At 37.3% G+C, this 17,589-nt stretch overlaps 1 protein-coding gene across 1 annotated transcript in view; it reads left to right on the forward strand.

Annotated features, from left to right (window-relative positions):
- apoba (apolipoprotein Ba) overlaps window positions 1–12,863 on the forward strand; it is a 69,524-nt gene extending 56,661 nt beyond the window's left edge. The window contains exons 26-30 of the mRNA XM_060855269.1: window positions 831–7,916; window positions 7,974–8,541; window positions 8,874–8,988; window positions 9,950–10,133; window positions 11,106–12,863. Of these exons, the coding sequence (XP_060711252.1) occupies window positions 831–7,916; window positions 7,974–8,541; window positions 8,874–8,988; window positions 9,950–10,133; window positions 11,106–12,863 (9,711 nt within the window). The remainder of the gene's footprint in view (window positions 1–830; window positions 7,917–7,973; window positions 8,542–8,873; window positions 8,989–9,949; window positions 10,134–11,105) is intronic.
- The last annotated feature ends 4,726 nt before the right edge of the window (window positions 12,864–17,589 follow it).

A 17,589-nucleotide genomic window follows, 5' to 3' on the forward strand; every position in this document is an offset into this window, starting at 1 on the left:
CCCAGTCACTGGCGCCGTGAGGCAGCAGTGCTAACCATCGAGCCACCATGCCGCCGTTTTATTAGCCTATGTGCAGTATAGTGCAAAAGCCATCTCCTACCACCCCACCTCCCTGACTCCCCACCTCCCTGACTCTTCCAACCGATGCCCTACCTATACAGGATTACCACTCTATCCTGGAGTAGTACTAATTGCAGCTCGGGCAGGTATAAGTCCTTAAACGGTCATTATTTGACATGAGTTTGGGTCTGTGGAGGTGGGACTATTGCAGGGTTCTGATAAGCCCACTGTCTTATATAATAAAGTCCCTTTAGACCTGCTGTCTGTATTTGGAATATTCCAGTCTTTGTTTTTTTATCTATGGATTTCTGATACTTATTGTTTAAGAGTATTTAATTTCCATTCTACAATATATTTTAGAAGAGTTCATCTGAAGTTATAAATCTGATATTTAAACCAATGGCATTCTATTCTGTGGGACATGCATGATTCTTAACTCTAACTTAAACAGCAATGACATTTTAAGAAGTAAGACAAAAAGTATTACGAAAAATTACCCTCAAGCATTTAAAATAGATGCTGGAAACCTTATGTTATGCAAATGAAAACAAAATATTATAGGTGATTATAATTAGCAATTTGGCTTTGTTTTAAATTGTTATTTTTGTGCAAACTGATTTTTACTTAGTACCAAATTAGAGTTTTTACATTTTACAAACTTCCACAGCTATAAATACTATTGCTTTGATATATTTCATTACTGCACTCAATATAATATATACATAACAAATATATCCTTTACCACAGGTGAAACACTTTTAATTCAACAGACCAAGGACACGTTTACCCTCAATGTTGCTTCTAAATTTCAACACAAACTACTAGAGTCTCAAATCAAGTTCAATCTTATGGATCAGACGAAAACTGAGATGAACTATGAATGGGATGCAGTCAGTAACTTAGGAATGGAAGCCTCTTTGCATTCATCATTGGAGGTTGCAAATGAAGATTCACTTGTAAAGATAGAAGGAACAGCAAATGGAGTTTTAAATATCTCTTCATATGACTCTACTTGGACTTACAGAATGTCGCAAATGATTGATAGGAATACTGTTGAATTTAGTGGCGATTCTGTTTCAAACTTTAATTCAGCATTGATTCAAGTTAACAACAAGATGGTTAATAGCTACAAAAACAATATTTTCAAGTTTGAATCGACCACTAATGGATCATGCTTACATTTGAAAAATGTCATAGGAGTAACAGCAAGCACTGAGAAATTTGAACTGATCTGTACTACTTCAAGTCATTCCGATAATGGGGACGTCAGCAGTAAGATAAAATTGACTCACGATGTTGCGGAACTTAAGCTGGAGAACAATCTGATAGCTGAACTGTTTGGTGTTTCCTTAAAAACAGAAGATGAACTTACTTATGATAATGATCGACTTTATCTCTTGTTGAAAACAGAAGGAAAATACGACCAGATGGCTGCAACCAACAGCCTGAGTCTTTCAGTATTAGAAAAGCATGTTGTAGCTGAACATAAATGGAATGCCCAATATTATGCCAAGATGTTCCACAACAGCTTGATTGGTACCTTTAATAAGAACGGTCTTGAGGTAAAGTCCAATACTGGCTTCCCTGGTGTAACAAACGTTGGAATTCTGAAAATTGCTAACAGTGGTTTATCAACTGAAGTGAACTCAAGTATAGAAATATATTCTTTCATTGTGAAGCAAAAATTCAAAACAATCGTTAATCAAGACGGAGCTGTCATGACCATTGGTATCAATGATCAAACAAATAATTTAATTTATTTGAATATTGAAGGAAAAGCAAAAAGTACTGGAATAAATGCCAACAGTTTTTTTTCAAGTGTTACTTGGGAAACTAATGCAACAAATAGCATTGATCTCCAATTTAACAAAGAGAACGGGTTGATACTCCATACAGAAACAGAGGCATTTTTCAAAGAAGCTCAATTTAACCATGTACATCACCTTGTTATTGGTTCTTGGTCGTTAGCTGTATTGGACACAGTTGAGACTGGCAGCTCTTCAGATTCTAGTATCAAATACCAGCAAAGATCTGTGTTGCGCATGCAACCTTTCCTAGTTTCAATCAGTTTTGATAACAGATTCAACTATCAACAGTTAATTGCTTCTCACAATATGCAGCTTTCACTTGAACCTTTAAAGTTTGAATTTCAGGGTGAATTGACGGGATCACAGAATGAAAATCATGTGGACCATAGGTATATTTTGAAATGTGCTGATTGGAAGGCTTTATTAAGTGCAAACACAACTGGAAAATTAGAATCTATGAAAGTTAACCAGATGCTGAATTTGGAAATTAATGGATTTTCTGCAAAATTCTTAAGTGATGTATTATTCAAATCAGGAGCACTGCAGGTTCACAATAAGGTACTCTCTACAGCTATACCATTTGTGTTCGCATTTGAAGCTGATACCTCTGCTAAAGGACTTATTAATGCCTGGGGCTTCCATAATGGAGAGCTTAGCAACAAGGTCCAAATGAAGGCTGAGCCATTAGCACTTGCCCTTCATCATAACTTTAAAGGAACTTCTGAGCATAAAGTGCGGGATCAAAGATTGCTAAAGTCCCTTCTCGAAAGCAACTTAAATGTTTTGTTCATTCCAACTGAGCAGACAAGCAAGTGGGCACTAAAGAGTCGGTTAAACAATAATACTTACGTGCAAACAATTGACGCCTACAATAATCCAGAAAAAATTGGGATAGATATTGCAAATACTGCGGAGGTTGACTTTAGTTTGCTAGTCCCCTTGAAGGAGGTTTATTTCCTTCCCTTTGACACATCAAATTCCGTTGATCTAAGTGAACTTCAGAAATTTCAAATTTCAGGCAATTTGAATTATGACAAAAATGGGAACGTTCATGTTATTAACATACCATTCTTGAAAAACCTGCCCCTCCACCTTAAGTCATTTCTGAAAAGCATTCAGAATCAATTGAAGGAAATTAAAGTGAGTCAATTTGTCCAGCAGTGCAAGAAAGGATTAGGCCAAATGAATGATTTCATTAACAATGTGAATTTAGACATCACGTTTAATGATGCAAGAGATAGATTATTAACATTGGTAACAGAGAATCAATTAATTGAAAACTTTCAGTTTGTTCTAATGGAGTTTCACAACAGTACATTTACCAAACTGTATGAAGTTATTTCATATCTGAAAGAATGTGACAAAACTGAATTGAAGAAGGCTGCTGAAAATGTCATAAATCTAATTGTAAAGATGCTGCAACAAATAACCAAAACATCTGACCGCGCCATCAACACAATTCTGCAATTTCTCCAGAAAATTGACCTGGAAATTCTAAAAAATGACATTGCTGATTGGATTCAGGACTTTGCTGAAAATTATCAAATTAAAGCTCAGCTTCAAGATATGTTACAAGAACTACAAATGCAAATTCAGAATATTACTTTTCAGGAAATCACTAATGAATTAAGAAAGCTAACTAATTTTAATGCAATCATTGAAAAATTAGAACAATATCTGAATGCATATAATCATGAGACAAAGAAGGTAATTGAGAATATGCATAAGGGGCTTTCCTGGTTGGTGGAGCACTATGAAATTGATGATAAGATTCGCAGCATTAATGTCGAGGTACAGAAAGTAATCACTGCATATAAAATTGACTTCTTAGCTCACAATGTTTTAAATGAAACAATGAACCTCATTAAAACACTGAAAGTAAAGAACACAATACAAGAAGTTATTACCACTCTTAAAAAGATTCCTGTGAAATCACACATTGACAAAGCAGTTCAGTACATTGATAAAGCAATTGAACAGATAGAATTATATGATTACCAAGCATTACTTGACAAGGTTAATGAGTTCTTCACCACTATTATTACTTATTTAAGGCAGTTTGATTATAATGATTTTGTTAGTCAAACCAATGCCCAGATCCAAAATATAATCAAAACAGTCAAGGATAAAATGGAGGAGGTAGAACTATCACAGAAAGTTAAGGCATTAAAGAAGAGTATGCAGAAAATTCAGTTGATATTCATGAATTACGCTGTGCAACTGAAACAGAAAAACTTGAATGAATTGATCAACCCATTGACAAATGTGCTCAGAAGTATAGCTCTATCACTTCGCAGTTTTGTGGAAGCTATATATGGAGACAGAATTGAGATACTCTTTGATCAGATGAGTAGAATGAATATTAATGAGGAACTGCAAAGAGTTTGGAGTGTTGCTGTGGACTATTGCAAGGTATTTATTTTTCACCTCACAAATATATATGATGACACAGTGAAGGAAATTAGCAATTTTGCAGAAAAGTACAATTTTACAGAAATAGTGGACCAAGTCTTAAAATATCTGGAAGAAGGTTTTACTGTTCCAGAACTGGACATAGGTTTCATGTCAGTGCCTCAATTTGAAATAAGCATTCGCGCTTTCAGAACGGCAGAGTTCGATACTCCATCATTTACAGTGCCTCTTACAAATCTAAGAATTCAATCCTACCATGTCAACTTAAAGGACTTGCATAACATCAACATTCCTGCTAAAATTAGAATACCATCATTTGTTATCTTGGATTTAGTAACTGTCCCTGATTTCACAATTGATTTTGAAAAGATGAAGAATCTTATTGTCACCTTCATAAAAAATGTCTGGAATTTTGATTTCTCCATTGGAGAATTCAATATGTTTTCAGACTTAAGTTTTCTAAATATCACCTTGCCAGATGTGAAATTTCCTGAAATAGATCTCAGTGCATTGTACATGCTAGATATAAAAATTCCAAAAGTGGATTTGGACAACTTCATGTTAGATGACATTAAGATTCCAGAATTTCAACTTCCGCATATTCCTTATGAAGTATCAGTTCCTGCATTTGGGAAACTCACCGGAACATTTACTATTAACTGTCCCATCTATGGACTTCATACAAGCGTTGGTATTCACAACACTACAGTTGTTCAAAACAGCCCCAAAGTTCTGGCTTTTATCACGGCAAAGAGCAAGTCAAGTATCAACGTCTTATCCTTTGACTTTGAAGCAAATGCCCAACTTTCATCTCCTGAGCAAACTCAGTTGGAACTCAGTGAAAGGATAACACTTCACCACAGTGCTATCAATGTTGCTCACATGGGTGATCTTACTTTCACAAGACCCTCTGTGATTTCAACAGCAAAGACAAATATAACAATTACTACTGAAGCCTACAATGCAGAATTAATAAATACTTTAAAAGGAACTAAAATGGAGACACATTATAAACACAAGCTCACTATTCCACGGCAACCATTCTCAAGCAGAGTTTTTCTTCGTAACATTGTTCAAACCTCGGTTGATAAAACAAATGCAGCCTTGTCTGTCACAACGTTTGGGAATGGAAAATTGAATTTCCAGAACTTCTCCGATGAAGGAACACACAAAAGTGAACTGAAGTTAAATTTGAATGCACTTGCTCTAGTAATTACATTCTTGGGTGACACCAACACCAAATACGTAACATTGAAAGAAAACTTCAAGACTGAGATCTTTTCTTCATTTAATGCCAAATTCAATTTGAATGCAGAAACAAATTTGGATCGCTTTGTTCGTTCTGTCATCAATGCAAATGGTAAAGCAGATCTAGCAACGTTAAAGATGGAATTGGTGGGATCTCACAGAACTGAACTTAATGGTTTAGCAATAGGTCCAGTGGAAAATTCATTTCACTTCACAGCAGAACCATTTGCAGTTGACTTTAGAGCAAAGAATAATGCCAATGTAAAGCTTTCTTTCCCTTTCACGCTCACTGGCAAGATAGATTACGTGAATAACTATGTATTGACACTGAATCCTAATGAACAGCAATTCTCATGGCAAGTAAATTCTTCATTCAATCAGTACAGGTATACACATGACATTTTTGTAGGTAATAGTGAGGAAAGTATCAATATTCATCTTAGACTGAATGGTGATGCAAGTCTTGATTTCCTAGCTTTACCTGTTTCCATCCCTGTTTGTTCATTACTTCCTTGTATCTCCCACAAAACTCCTGTTGTTACCTTTTCATTATGGGAACAAACTGGACTGAAATCCTTCTTGAAAACAACCGAACAGTCAATTAGTTTAAGCATAAAGACTGAATACAAAAAGAACAAAGACTTCCATAATTTCAAACTAAACATGAGGCCAGTTTATAATCAGATTAATGATTATCTTCGATTCTTTGATGCAAGATTTGAACAGGCAAGAAACAGAAGCTTGAACTTACTACAGAAAGCAGTGTCTGGTAGATTGCAAGGAAATCCTTCAGGTAAAATGCTTCATATACCAGGGTATACCATACCAGGACTGAAGATTGAAGTATCCCCCTATAGACTAGAAATCCCAACATTCAGATTCGTTACTGCTAGAACTATTACAACGTCTACATTTGAACTTCCCATCATCAACTTTATTATGCCTTCATACACTTTTGTCATACCATCTCCTGAGTTAACATTAGAACATATACCTCAAAGTTTATATACATTGACATTTCCAAAGATCAAAATGCCCCGTGTACAAGATACCATCAAGATTCCTGCTATGGGCAATTTGACTTCTGATTTCTCACTCAAATCAAGTCTAGTGACTCTGAACTCTCATGTTGAACTTTTCAACCAGACAGACATAACTGCTCGCTATAGTGTCTCATCTTCATCAACCTTCACTTCAAACTTCAAAGTAGAAGGGACAACAAGCATGGCAAGACGGCGAGGTCTGAAACTAGCAACAACTATTTCTGTTGATCATGACATTATTCGTGGAAACCATAACAGCACCATAAATTTAACAAAGAGGAATGTTCAAGGTTCAGTAAGTACAGTCGTATCAATTAAACATGACACTCTTGATCTTACCTTCAAACATGAACTGAAAGGAAAAGCAAAGTCAAAGCCTAACCTGCTATCAAAGATGTCTCTTGACTACAGACTGTCCATGCCTTTGAAAATTAATGTTCAAGGAAATGCATCCCATTCTGTTACCTTAGCAGACATTACGTCTTCCTTGAATTTAGAAACTTCAACTAATGCTCATATTGAAGGAACTATGCAATCGATAAACAATTTTTCTGGCAGCTTGAACAGTGGCTCAAGTATTTATCTTGATTCAAATAATATTCATTCCAATGTAAAACTTGAATTAGGTTCATCCATTGATACTGCTTCTGGCAATTCTTGGAAGATTGCAACAAATGAAAACTTTACTATGGAAGCATCCACAGCTCATCTTATTGCCGTAGTGGATCATTCTGCTGATAATTTCATAAAATATGTACCGACAGTCAACACAAATGGCCATCAAAAATCTAAAGTTACATTAGAATTATCATTCTGGAGTTTGGCTGCTGAGTTGCAAAGTGAGATTTATCAACTCAATAATGGATTGCATTTGGCAGATATACAACATGATGTGGCTGTAACTGTCAAACCAACAGCCCAAGAAGTGAAATGGAATAATAATGGTCACCTCTTTTCAGTAGCTTTCAGTGATAAAGTGGAAATGTTAAACAATGGAGAAAAAATACATCTTGGCATGACTGGTTCCCTACAGGGATATTTGAATTTTTTGAAAGAAATTGAGCTTCCAATATATGAAAAGAGTTTGTGGGACATACTGAAATTTGACTTGACTACGAGTGAAGAGAAGCAACAATACTTAAACGTGTCTGCATCGATGGACCTTATGAAGAATGAAAACTACTTAATTATCCCTTTGCCAGTGCAGGTAGTAGCCAATGGTCTAAAGATAAATATTCCTGAGATTACCCTTCGTGTTCCCGATGCAATCAAAAATGCACCAGAAATGATTGCCAATAATCTATTTCCACAGATGGAAAAAAATCGCATTCCTAATGAAATTGAGGTTCCAGAAATCAAAATACCCCTGATAAACATTATTGTGCCATCCTATAAGTTTCAGCTTTCAGAACTAAAACTGCCCAGAGTAATCATCACTCCCCAATTTACAGTCCCATACACTACCCTTCAGGTACCATCATACACCGTTAATTTGACAAATATTGTTATCCCGTCAGACATAAACATTCATCCATTTGACATATTATTGCCACATTTGATTGCAGTTAACATATCTAATGTGAGCCTTCATTCAGCTTACACTGAACTTGAGCAGTATCTTACTGTCTCAAAATTCAAAATCACAATTTCTCAGTTTACTCTACCAAAGTCCTTTGGAAATTACCTGGATCTGGACCTTATTACAAAGCAAATTGCAGATTTTGAGCTACCAACAATAACAATCCCAGCAAGAACAGTGGAGATTCCAGCACTGAAGTCAGCACTACCTCTAGCACTTGTTCTACCATCATTCAAGTCTTTCACTGGAAAAGTCAACGTTTTGTCTCCGATATATAATACTTCATGGACTACAACTGTGAAATCAGATCAAAATACAGCAGACACCTTAACTGCGTTAGTGGAAGCAACATCAAGTTCCACATTACGATTTCTGGAATATGACTTAAGTGGTAAGTGTAAAGATGTCATTTTTTTCCTAAAATTTAAATATTTAATTATTGCCCTGAGAAACTATGCTTTGATCTTGACGTCTTTTTCTGTATAGCTTGTTATTTTTTTTTGTTAGTTCATGAGTTAAATTAAAACAATACAAATATGCAGTCTTTTACAATTATGGAAGATATCCATAATAATTTATTTTGCTTATTCAAATTATTAACGTGATTGAGTTTAAAATATAAGTATAAGATTCGATACACGATTTGAAGAATAATTTTACTATAATATGTAATAGATAGCACCTTGCATGTATTTTGAAAGATTTTTTTCTCATTTTTTACAGCAAACATAATTTTACGTAATATCAACAATACCTACAATCTTGTTGAAACGTATACATTATCCCATCCTGACTTAAGTGTTGACTGGCAACAGAATTGTATTTTTGATTATTTTGGGTAAGATGTGTATTTTAATTAACATTTTGCATGATAAATTGCCTGACAGTGTAAATTTGCATCATTACAAGAAAATGTCCTTAATTGTTTAGTGAACAAATTCTCTGGTAGAAGTTAAAAGCAAAGTCTTATCTCCAGGTGCTCATTTGAACGACAACCAATAATAACTTGAAGTGTCAGTTACCTATATAGAATTCCCAGCTATGTAGGAAGGAGTTATATGTAAAGTCATATCATCAGTTTCAACATATTCAAAATAAAAGTTTTATTTCCATGTTTAATGCAGAACATACAGATGTAGAAAGGAACATAAAATGGATTGTTAACTGATTAGTTACCCATTTTACTGCCCTCCACATAGACTGCAGTTTAAAGGAAAACCAAATAGGTTCTATTACAAGGGCTCAGTGTCTCCAGCAGAAATGGGAAGTTCTGATTTGGTGCATCAAGTACCAATATTTTAGATTGAACAATTATATTAAGATTTCCTTTAATCATAATTGAAATGGAAACAGCAGTTTAGGGTTCAGGAAATGCAATAGTGCATGTTTTTGCTGACCTGAAACAAATTAGTTGAACTAAGAATTATTCTCTTGTTCTGTAACTTCTTCTTTTATTCTCACCCTATATAGCTATGACTGAGCTTACCTTTGCATTTGCAGTTATAAAACCTTTCAGTTTTAAGATAACATTTGGTTCTGATCTGGCATCTGCACACCAATATATTGAATTGTGGTTTATTTGAACTTCTCTTAGTTCTGCCTATTAATGGATTAACGGACATTTTGCTCTTCACCCAACAGGCATTGTCAGTCATGTGTCATTTAGAAATTTCAGCTTCTGCAAATTGTGTTCTGCCAATGCATAAATATAAAACAAGTTTTTTTGTGCCCTCAAACATGAATTATGCTGCATCACTAGACAGTAAATAATATATATATATATTAATTTTCTTGATTAGACTATCAAGTTATCTGAAAATAGATGTCAAGAGCCCAACATTCACAGACCTGAGCATTTGGATGTGGGAAAACAATGGTAGAATTTCTTCATCAGTCTCCTCTCCATCTACTGGATTCTTAGGAATGATAATCGAGAAGAAAAAGCCAAATGCTCTGTATGCAAAGCTGTATGTCCATAAACCAGTAAGTGACTGCATTCTTATGTATGTAATATAGGACGTAAATGCCTTAAAGCGAAACTTGGAACTTACACATCTTAATGTTTCCATTCACAGCACTTGCATAGGTTAATAGAAAATAGGAATGAAAGTAAGTCCCTTGGTTCCTTGAGCGTAGGATCACTTGTGTGGTGTGACTGACGCATGATGAGATATGGAATTGGCTAGGAATATATATATATATATATATATATATTGCAGTTCAGAACAATGAGAGAGTTATTTTGGAAACTTATAAAATTCCAACAGGACTAAACAAGGTAGATGCAGGAAGGATGGCCCTACTGTGGGGAGTCCTGAATCAGTGGTCACAGTCTAAGTATATAGGTCTGAAATGAGATATTTCTGCACCCAGCCTGTGGAAATCATTACCATTGGAAGCAATCAAGGCCAAATTCAAGAAGGATTTGGATATAGGACATGGGATTAAAGGGATGAAAGGACACCGGGGGAAAGTGGGAACATGCTATTGAGTTGGATGATCAGCAATGATCATATTGAACAGTAAAGCAGGCACAGAGGAGCTAATGGCCTAATCCTGTTCCCATTTTCTATGTTTGTGTGTGCGGTCTCTGTCATTCAACATGATCACGTCTGATCTTCTACCACAACACCATTTTCCCACATATCCCCCACATCCCTTACTTTCTTGAATATCTAGAAATCTATCAATCTCTGTTTTGAATATATTTAGTGAATGCATTCTGGTAAGGAGTTCCAAAGGTTCACCAGCCTCTGAGTGAAGACATCACAGATCCTCAGTTCCACTCTTATTCTGAATGCATTATACAACATAAAATTTAAATGTAAAAATGGACAACAGTGAATGTTTCGGAGAAAGTGTTGAATTGTCTGGATCTATCATTTCTCAGCTATTTTAATCCTTTAAGCCTATACGTAGATTTCCCATTCTATATAAATTATTTTCTTTTCACAGAAATCTTCTGACTTAGTTATTTTGGATAGTAAAGTCTCACTGGAGAACCCTGAAAATATTCAAGTGGAGTTCAACTGGAATAATAATATCACCACAGATATGGCGAATGGCTTAAAGGACAGAATACCCAAGATGACTCAAGCCATCTATAATTGTGTAAACAAGTATCACACAGAGCATCTCGGAATAGAAATGAGTGCTGTCTCCTCAAAAGCTAAAGACATGATGAAACAGAATGTCGATAAAGTATACAGAAAAGCAATCAATGGCCTTAAGGAGTTAGATGGTCAACTCCAGTCTACTGTTGATCTTATTTCTTCAGAATATCAGTCGCTGAAAGAAACAACAAATAAATTTTACAAAGGAGCAGCAGCCAAAGTAACAAATGTAAACATTGAGCAAGAGCTCACCACATTACTGGACATGATTTCAAATTTAACAAAAGAGTATCAGACTAAGTTGAAGGACTTAATTAGTGAAGCAATTAAGTTTCTAAAATACACTAAATTACAACTGCCTGGACTTGACAGTCAGTTTACAGGACAAGAGCTTTACAATAAGTCCATAGATCAGGCAACACAATTTATGAACAAATTCAACAACTTTATCAATGTAGATCTTAGAAATGCAGTCAAATACGTGAAACGGTTTGAGATGAGATTCCCTTCTAATGATACAATTGTGAAAATTTCAGAACTACTTTCTCGCATAGAAAGGTTTCTTAAAACAGTTGAAATGAACATGCTTGAACTTTTAAGTATCATGAATAGTCTTGATGTTGAACAATATCTAAACAGCATTACACAGGCAGACTTAGTGAATATAAACTACAACTCTGTGAAAGCACAAGTAATCCAGTTATACAATGAAACCGTGAATTTTCCATATGCAGATCAGTTGCAATCAAATGCAGATCACTTGAAAGAATACCTTCTAAAGCTTGTTGAAGAAAACGAAGTCTTCCTTCCAGAAAAGATTCGGGAAGTAGGATTTCACATGGTGCCATTTTTTGATGAATATATTCCTCAATCCTTGTTTAACTATGCAGAAAAGTACAAAGAAATTGAGGATAAGTTAATCGAGTGTTTGAACAGACTAATGAAGTATATAAAAGATGAAGGTCCAAGAATAATTGATACCAGTGTTAGACATGTCAATAGTTTGAAGCATGAAGTTACAAAATTCATGGCAAATTCTGCAGTATTTTTCAGTGACTATTTCAAGGTTAAGCAGGCTTACTTTCAAGAAATTAGTGAAAAAGTAATTCCTACCTATTTTCAAGCAGCCAAAAATGTTCTGGATGATGTGTTTGCAGAGATCAAGAATAACACAGTTAGCTATAAAAGGACAATCAAAACTAAATTAGATGAAGCTATTGTTTACTTAAATGGAAGCTATGAAAATGCAATTGCTCAAGCAAAATACACAGTTGATTGGTTTATTGAAAACTGGAACCAATTTACTGAATACCTATTTAGGTTCTTGGAAGAGATTGCAAACAAACTGACTGATGAAATGAAGTCATATGTGCAAATGCAGCCTGAACAGCTTATAATTAATGTTCCAAACCATCTTAACTGGAAACTATTCGATGATATGCCACAATTGAAAGAAGGAACATTGAACCAGTTAAATGTAACAATTACCAAAGAACGGCAGGCTTTTCAAAGAACATGGGAACTTGTGATGGGGAACTATCAGAAAGATAAAAAGCTGCTGAAGGGAAAAACAACAAAGAGCAACAAATCAACGTTTTAAAATTTGTTTGAATATTTAAAGTTGTTGTGAATCAAACAATGTAACATGAATAATGTACCATGCTTGTGAATGAAAAATGAACAATCATATGTTATTTCAATTTTCTAATGAAAATAAACATAAACTTCTTAATGGCTTAGTAAGTTCTTCATTTTCATGATTTGGAGGTGCCAATATTGGACTGGGTGGACAAAGTTAAAAATCACAGAACACCAGGTTATAGTCTAACAGGTTTATTTGGAGGCACTAGCTTTCAGAGTGCTGCTCCTTCATCAGGTGGTTGTGGAGCAGAATCATAAGATTCGTGTCGTAAGTTTCTGCTCCACAACCACCTGATGAAGAAGCAGCACTTCAAAAGCTAGTGCTTCCAAATATAACCTGGTGTTGTGTGATTTTTAACTTCATTTTCATGTCTGTTACAAAAAAAACTGAAATATCTCCACATAGGCCATTATCCTGTCACCCTGTATTCACATGTGGAGAGTCCTTGACACTGGAACAGCTCCCTCAGAGCCAGCTCTCAGAGTGTCCAGAGCCTCTGACTCTCCATTAGGCCATCTGTGAGCCTTGAATTTATAGGGAGGCATCACATCTCAGCACAAGACCTCACTTAGGACCATAGTGTGCCAACACCTTGGATGATGATAACGGCTTCACCACTTCCATGAAGGCTACATATTGGCTATAAGACCATTTCCAACGGTGACCCTTTGTCAATGGCAGATTGGAGGGTGCGAGGATGGAGGCCAGTTATATATGGACGTTTTCTCGGAGAAAGTGAGGACTGCAGATGCTGGAGGTCAGAGCTGAAAACATGCTGCTGGAAAAGCGCAGTAGGTCAGGCAGCATCCAAGGAGCAGGAGAATCGACATTTCAGGCAAGAGCCCTTCTTCCTGCTCCTTGGATGCTGCCTGACCTGCTGCGTTTTTCCAGCAGCACATTTTCTGCTCTATATATGAACTTTCCATAATAATTCACCAATCCAATGAAAGAGTGAAGCTCCAGAACAGACGTGGGAAGTGGGACACATTTGATTGTTCTCATTTTATGCTCCAATAGATGTAACCCAGTCTTGTCGACCCTGTATACAAATACATTAGTTGGGATGCCTGGAACATACATTTTTTTCCTTATAAGGCCTTCTTTGGAGAAACATCTAAGGATTATGTCCACGTTCTCTAAGAGTATAGCGTCCAGATATATGGCAACCTGGGGTAGCCCTCATAATATGCTGTCCATTGTCCCTGAAAAATAGCACAGGGTGATATTACCCCAAAAGGCAGTTTCATATATTGCTGCAAACCCTTACAGGTAATTGTAGCATATAACTGGCATTCCTCATCTAACCACAATTGCAGATATGCATGACTTATGTCCATGAAGGACAGACTCCCCACAGCAGCTTTGCATCCAAGTGCTCTGTGTGAGGGATTGAGTATTTATCCAGCTGCAAGAAGCAGTTTACTGTTTGTTTAAAATCTCATCAAAGGCAAACCAACCCAGCAGGCTTCACAATCGGTGTGACCGGTGCTGCCCGTTCTGCTAACTGGGCTGGTTTGGTTATTCGAGTAAAAAGTGAGGTCTGCAGATGCTGGAGATCAGAGCTGAAAATGTGCTGCTGGTTAAAGCACAGCAGGCTAGGCAGCATCCAAGGAACAGGAAATTCGACGTTTCGGGCCAGAGCCCTTCATCAGATTTAGTTATTCCTTCACTTTCCAGCCTCCTGATTTCTCCCTGTATGTTTGCCTGTACGGCAGATGGTGCTGGGCGGGTCTTGCAGAATCATGGAATTGCTTCCTGGTTAACATGCAAGGTGGCCTGGTCTTGACCCCTTTGATAGTCCCTAGACTTTCCTGGAAGACCTCCAGAATTTAATTAAGATTTTGCTCAAGTATCCATTTCCTAATCAAAAACGCTTGAGCCTTTGAAGGTAAATCTTTCTCAACCAACTTTGCCGCATCAGGCTTGGGGCCAAGCCTTTTACTACAATCATTGATAACTGAGCCAGCTGCTTCTCATATGAGACGAGAACCAAAATTGTACTCTTAATCTGCAAAGGTTCCCCGGTACAGGTTTTCAGTTTAGCTGAAATCTTAATCTTAAGGGTTGGAGTCCAGAGTGAATTTTGTTAAAGGCTAGTTCTGCAATCACTGATACAACCAAGTGGGTATTAACCTCTTTTAGAACCAGGTGACCATTTAACCAGATATTTATTTGGGTTTGTTCTGAGTTGGATGTCACTAAGCAATTTAATAGTTCCAATCCAGATGGTGGTGGGCTTTTCAAGGTGTGCACTCTCTTGGATGTTGGTCAATGAGTTTCCTTACTCAATTAAAGCCTCATAGGACTCTTTTGCTGTCTCAAGTCTGCATTCTGGCAGCAACTACAATGGCCTGCTGGCCCAGATCCTGAAGAACATTTTAACCTGGTGGTCAGGGCTTTGTTTTGGGGTTTTGCTTTGGGCCGATCTAGAGTCCCTCTCTTCAGGGTGTAAAACCATAAGACATAAGACCAGAATTTAGGCCATTCAGCCCATTGAGTCTGCTCCGCCATTCAACCATGTCTTGCATGAGGCTACACAATTTCCTTCACTCAGGTAGTGCTCTCCAACCTCAGTTGACCTGGCGAGGTTTATCTGTTTCCATTAGAATACCCAGTAACTGATATGCTCTACTAGCTACATTTTCTAATGATCATGTCAGTTGTCGCGTCTGTTTGAAGTCCAATTGGGCTTTAGCTAGTTGGCACTTGTGTATGGTTACATCATTAATCCCATATACCAAGCTATGTCTCAGCATCGCATTAAAGGTTAAACCAAAATCACACACCTCTGCCAGCCACCTTAACCTCATCAAAAGTCCAAAGACGGCTTCCCCTTGTTCTCAAACTGCCAAGTAAAACCGATAGTGTCTCAGAATTAGAACATAGAACATAGAACATAGAAAGATACAGCGCAGTACAGGCCCTTCGGCCCTCGATGTTGCGCCGACCGAATCCTACCTAACCTACACTAGCCCAATAACTTCCAAATGCCTATCCAATGCCCGCTTAAATGACCATAAAGAAGGAGAGTTCACCACTGCTACTGGCAGGGCATTCCATGAACTCACAACCCACTGTGTAAAGAATCTACCCCTAACATCTGTCCTATACCTACCACCCCTTAATTTAAAGCTGTGTCCCCTAGTAACACCTGACCCCATTAGCGGTAAAAGGTTCTCAGTGTCGACCCTATCTAAACCCCTAATCATCTTATACACCTCTATCAAATCTCCCCTAAACCTTCTCTTCTCCAATGAGAACAGCCCCAAGTGCCTCAGCCTTTCCTCATAAGATTTTCCTACCATTCCAGGCAACATCCTGGTAAACCTCCTCTGCACTCGTTCCAATGCCTCCACATCCTTCCTATAGTATGGCGACCAAAACTGCACACACTACTCCAGATGAGGCCGCACCAGAGTCTTATACAGTTGCAACATGACCTCAGGACTCCGGAACTCAATTCCTCTACCAATAAAGCCCAGTACACCATATGCCTTCCTCACAGCACTAAATTGGAGGAGGCTCTGGTTAATATTCCTTAACTAAATCCACCAACCCTTGAAAAGTTTTAGTATCTAGTGCCCCTGGAAACGTTAGACACACAATGACTGCTGTGACCAAATTTCTTCAGAAATGTATTTTTCTTTCTCATCTCCACTGAAATAGCTCCACAGAGGCTAATATCCTGTTACCACATCACCCTTTATTTACACATACATAGTACTTAACACTGATCCAGCTCCCTCAGAGCCAGCTCTCAGAGTGAACAGAACCTCTGACACTCTTTGTATCTGTCAGCCAGGGCTCCCTGATTGAACCAGGTTGATAGCCCCAGTCAGGGAACTCATACTATATGACCATACGACAAAAAAAACAGAAATTAGATCATTTGGCCCATCAAGTCATCCCTGCAATTAAATCATGGCTGATAAGTTTCTCAACCCCATTCTCCCACCTTCTCCCCATAACCTATGATACCCTTAACAAGAGCTATCTTTCTCAGTCTTAAATATGCCCAACGACCTGGCCTCCACAGCGTTCTGTAGCAGTGAATTCCATTGATTTGCCACCCTCTGACTGAAAAAGATTCTCCTCATCCTTGTTCTATAGGGTCTTCTCTTTACTCTAAGGCTCTGCCCTCGGGTCCTTATCTTTCCTACCAATGGAAACATCTCCCAACATCCACTCTGTCCAGGCCATGCAGTATTCTGTAAGCTTCAATGAGATCCCCCTTCATCCTTCTCAACTCCATTGAGTGTCGACCCAGTGTCTTCAAATGCTTGAGGCCCACCTGGCTAACTTCAGTATAATCATTACAGAAACAAATAAGTAATTACAAATATTCAGGATATAATCAATAAACAGAAGGGTTAGTTTGAAGGATTTGTCCAGTTTTAGCTGTATGGCATCACTTTAACTTAAGTTGCAATAAACAAAAAAAAATTATCAGATGTTTCTGGAACTGAGAACCATATATGGAGCAGGTGGGTTAGATTCAGTTATGGTGTGTGCTATGTTTCCGAGCCATCTAAATCTTAAATCACCTGAGGTAGGTGCACTTGCATCCAAATCATGTGATCAAGTGTCAGTGCTGAGCTTATGCCCTCAACAAAACTGGGTGCAAAGAAAATTTGGGCTTCAAGGGTATTCATCAACCTTTGGGTGCTTCTATAAAATGGCACCC

Source organism: Hemiscyllium ocellatum, chromosome 3 (genome assembly GCF_020745735.1).
Source record: "Hemiscyllium ocellatum isolate sHemOce1 chromosome 3, sHemOce1.pat.X.cur, whole genome shotgun sequence".
Lineage (NCBI taxonomy): Eukaryota > Metazoa > Chordata > Chondrichthyes > Orectolobiformes > Hemiscylliidae > Hemiscyllium > Hemiscyllium ocellatum.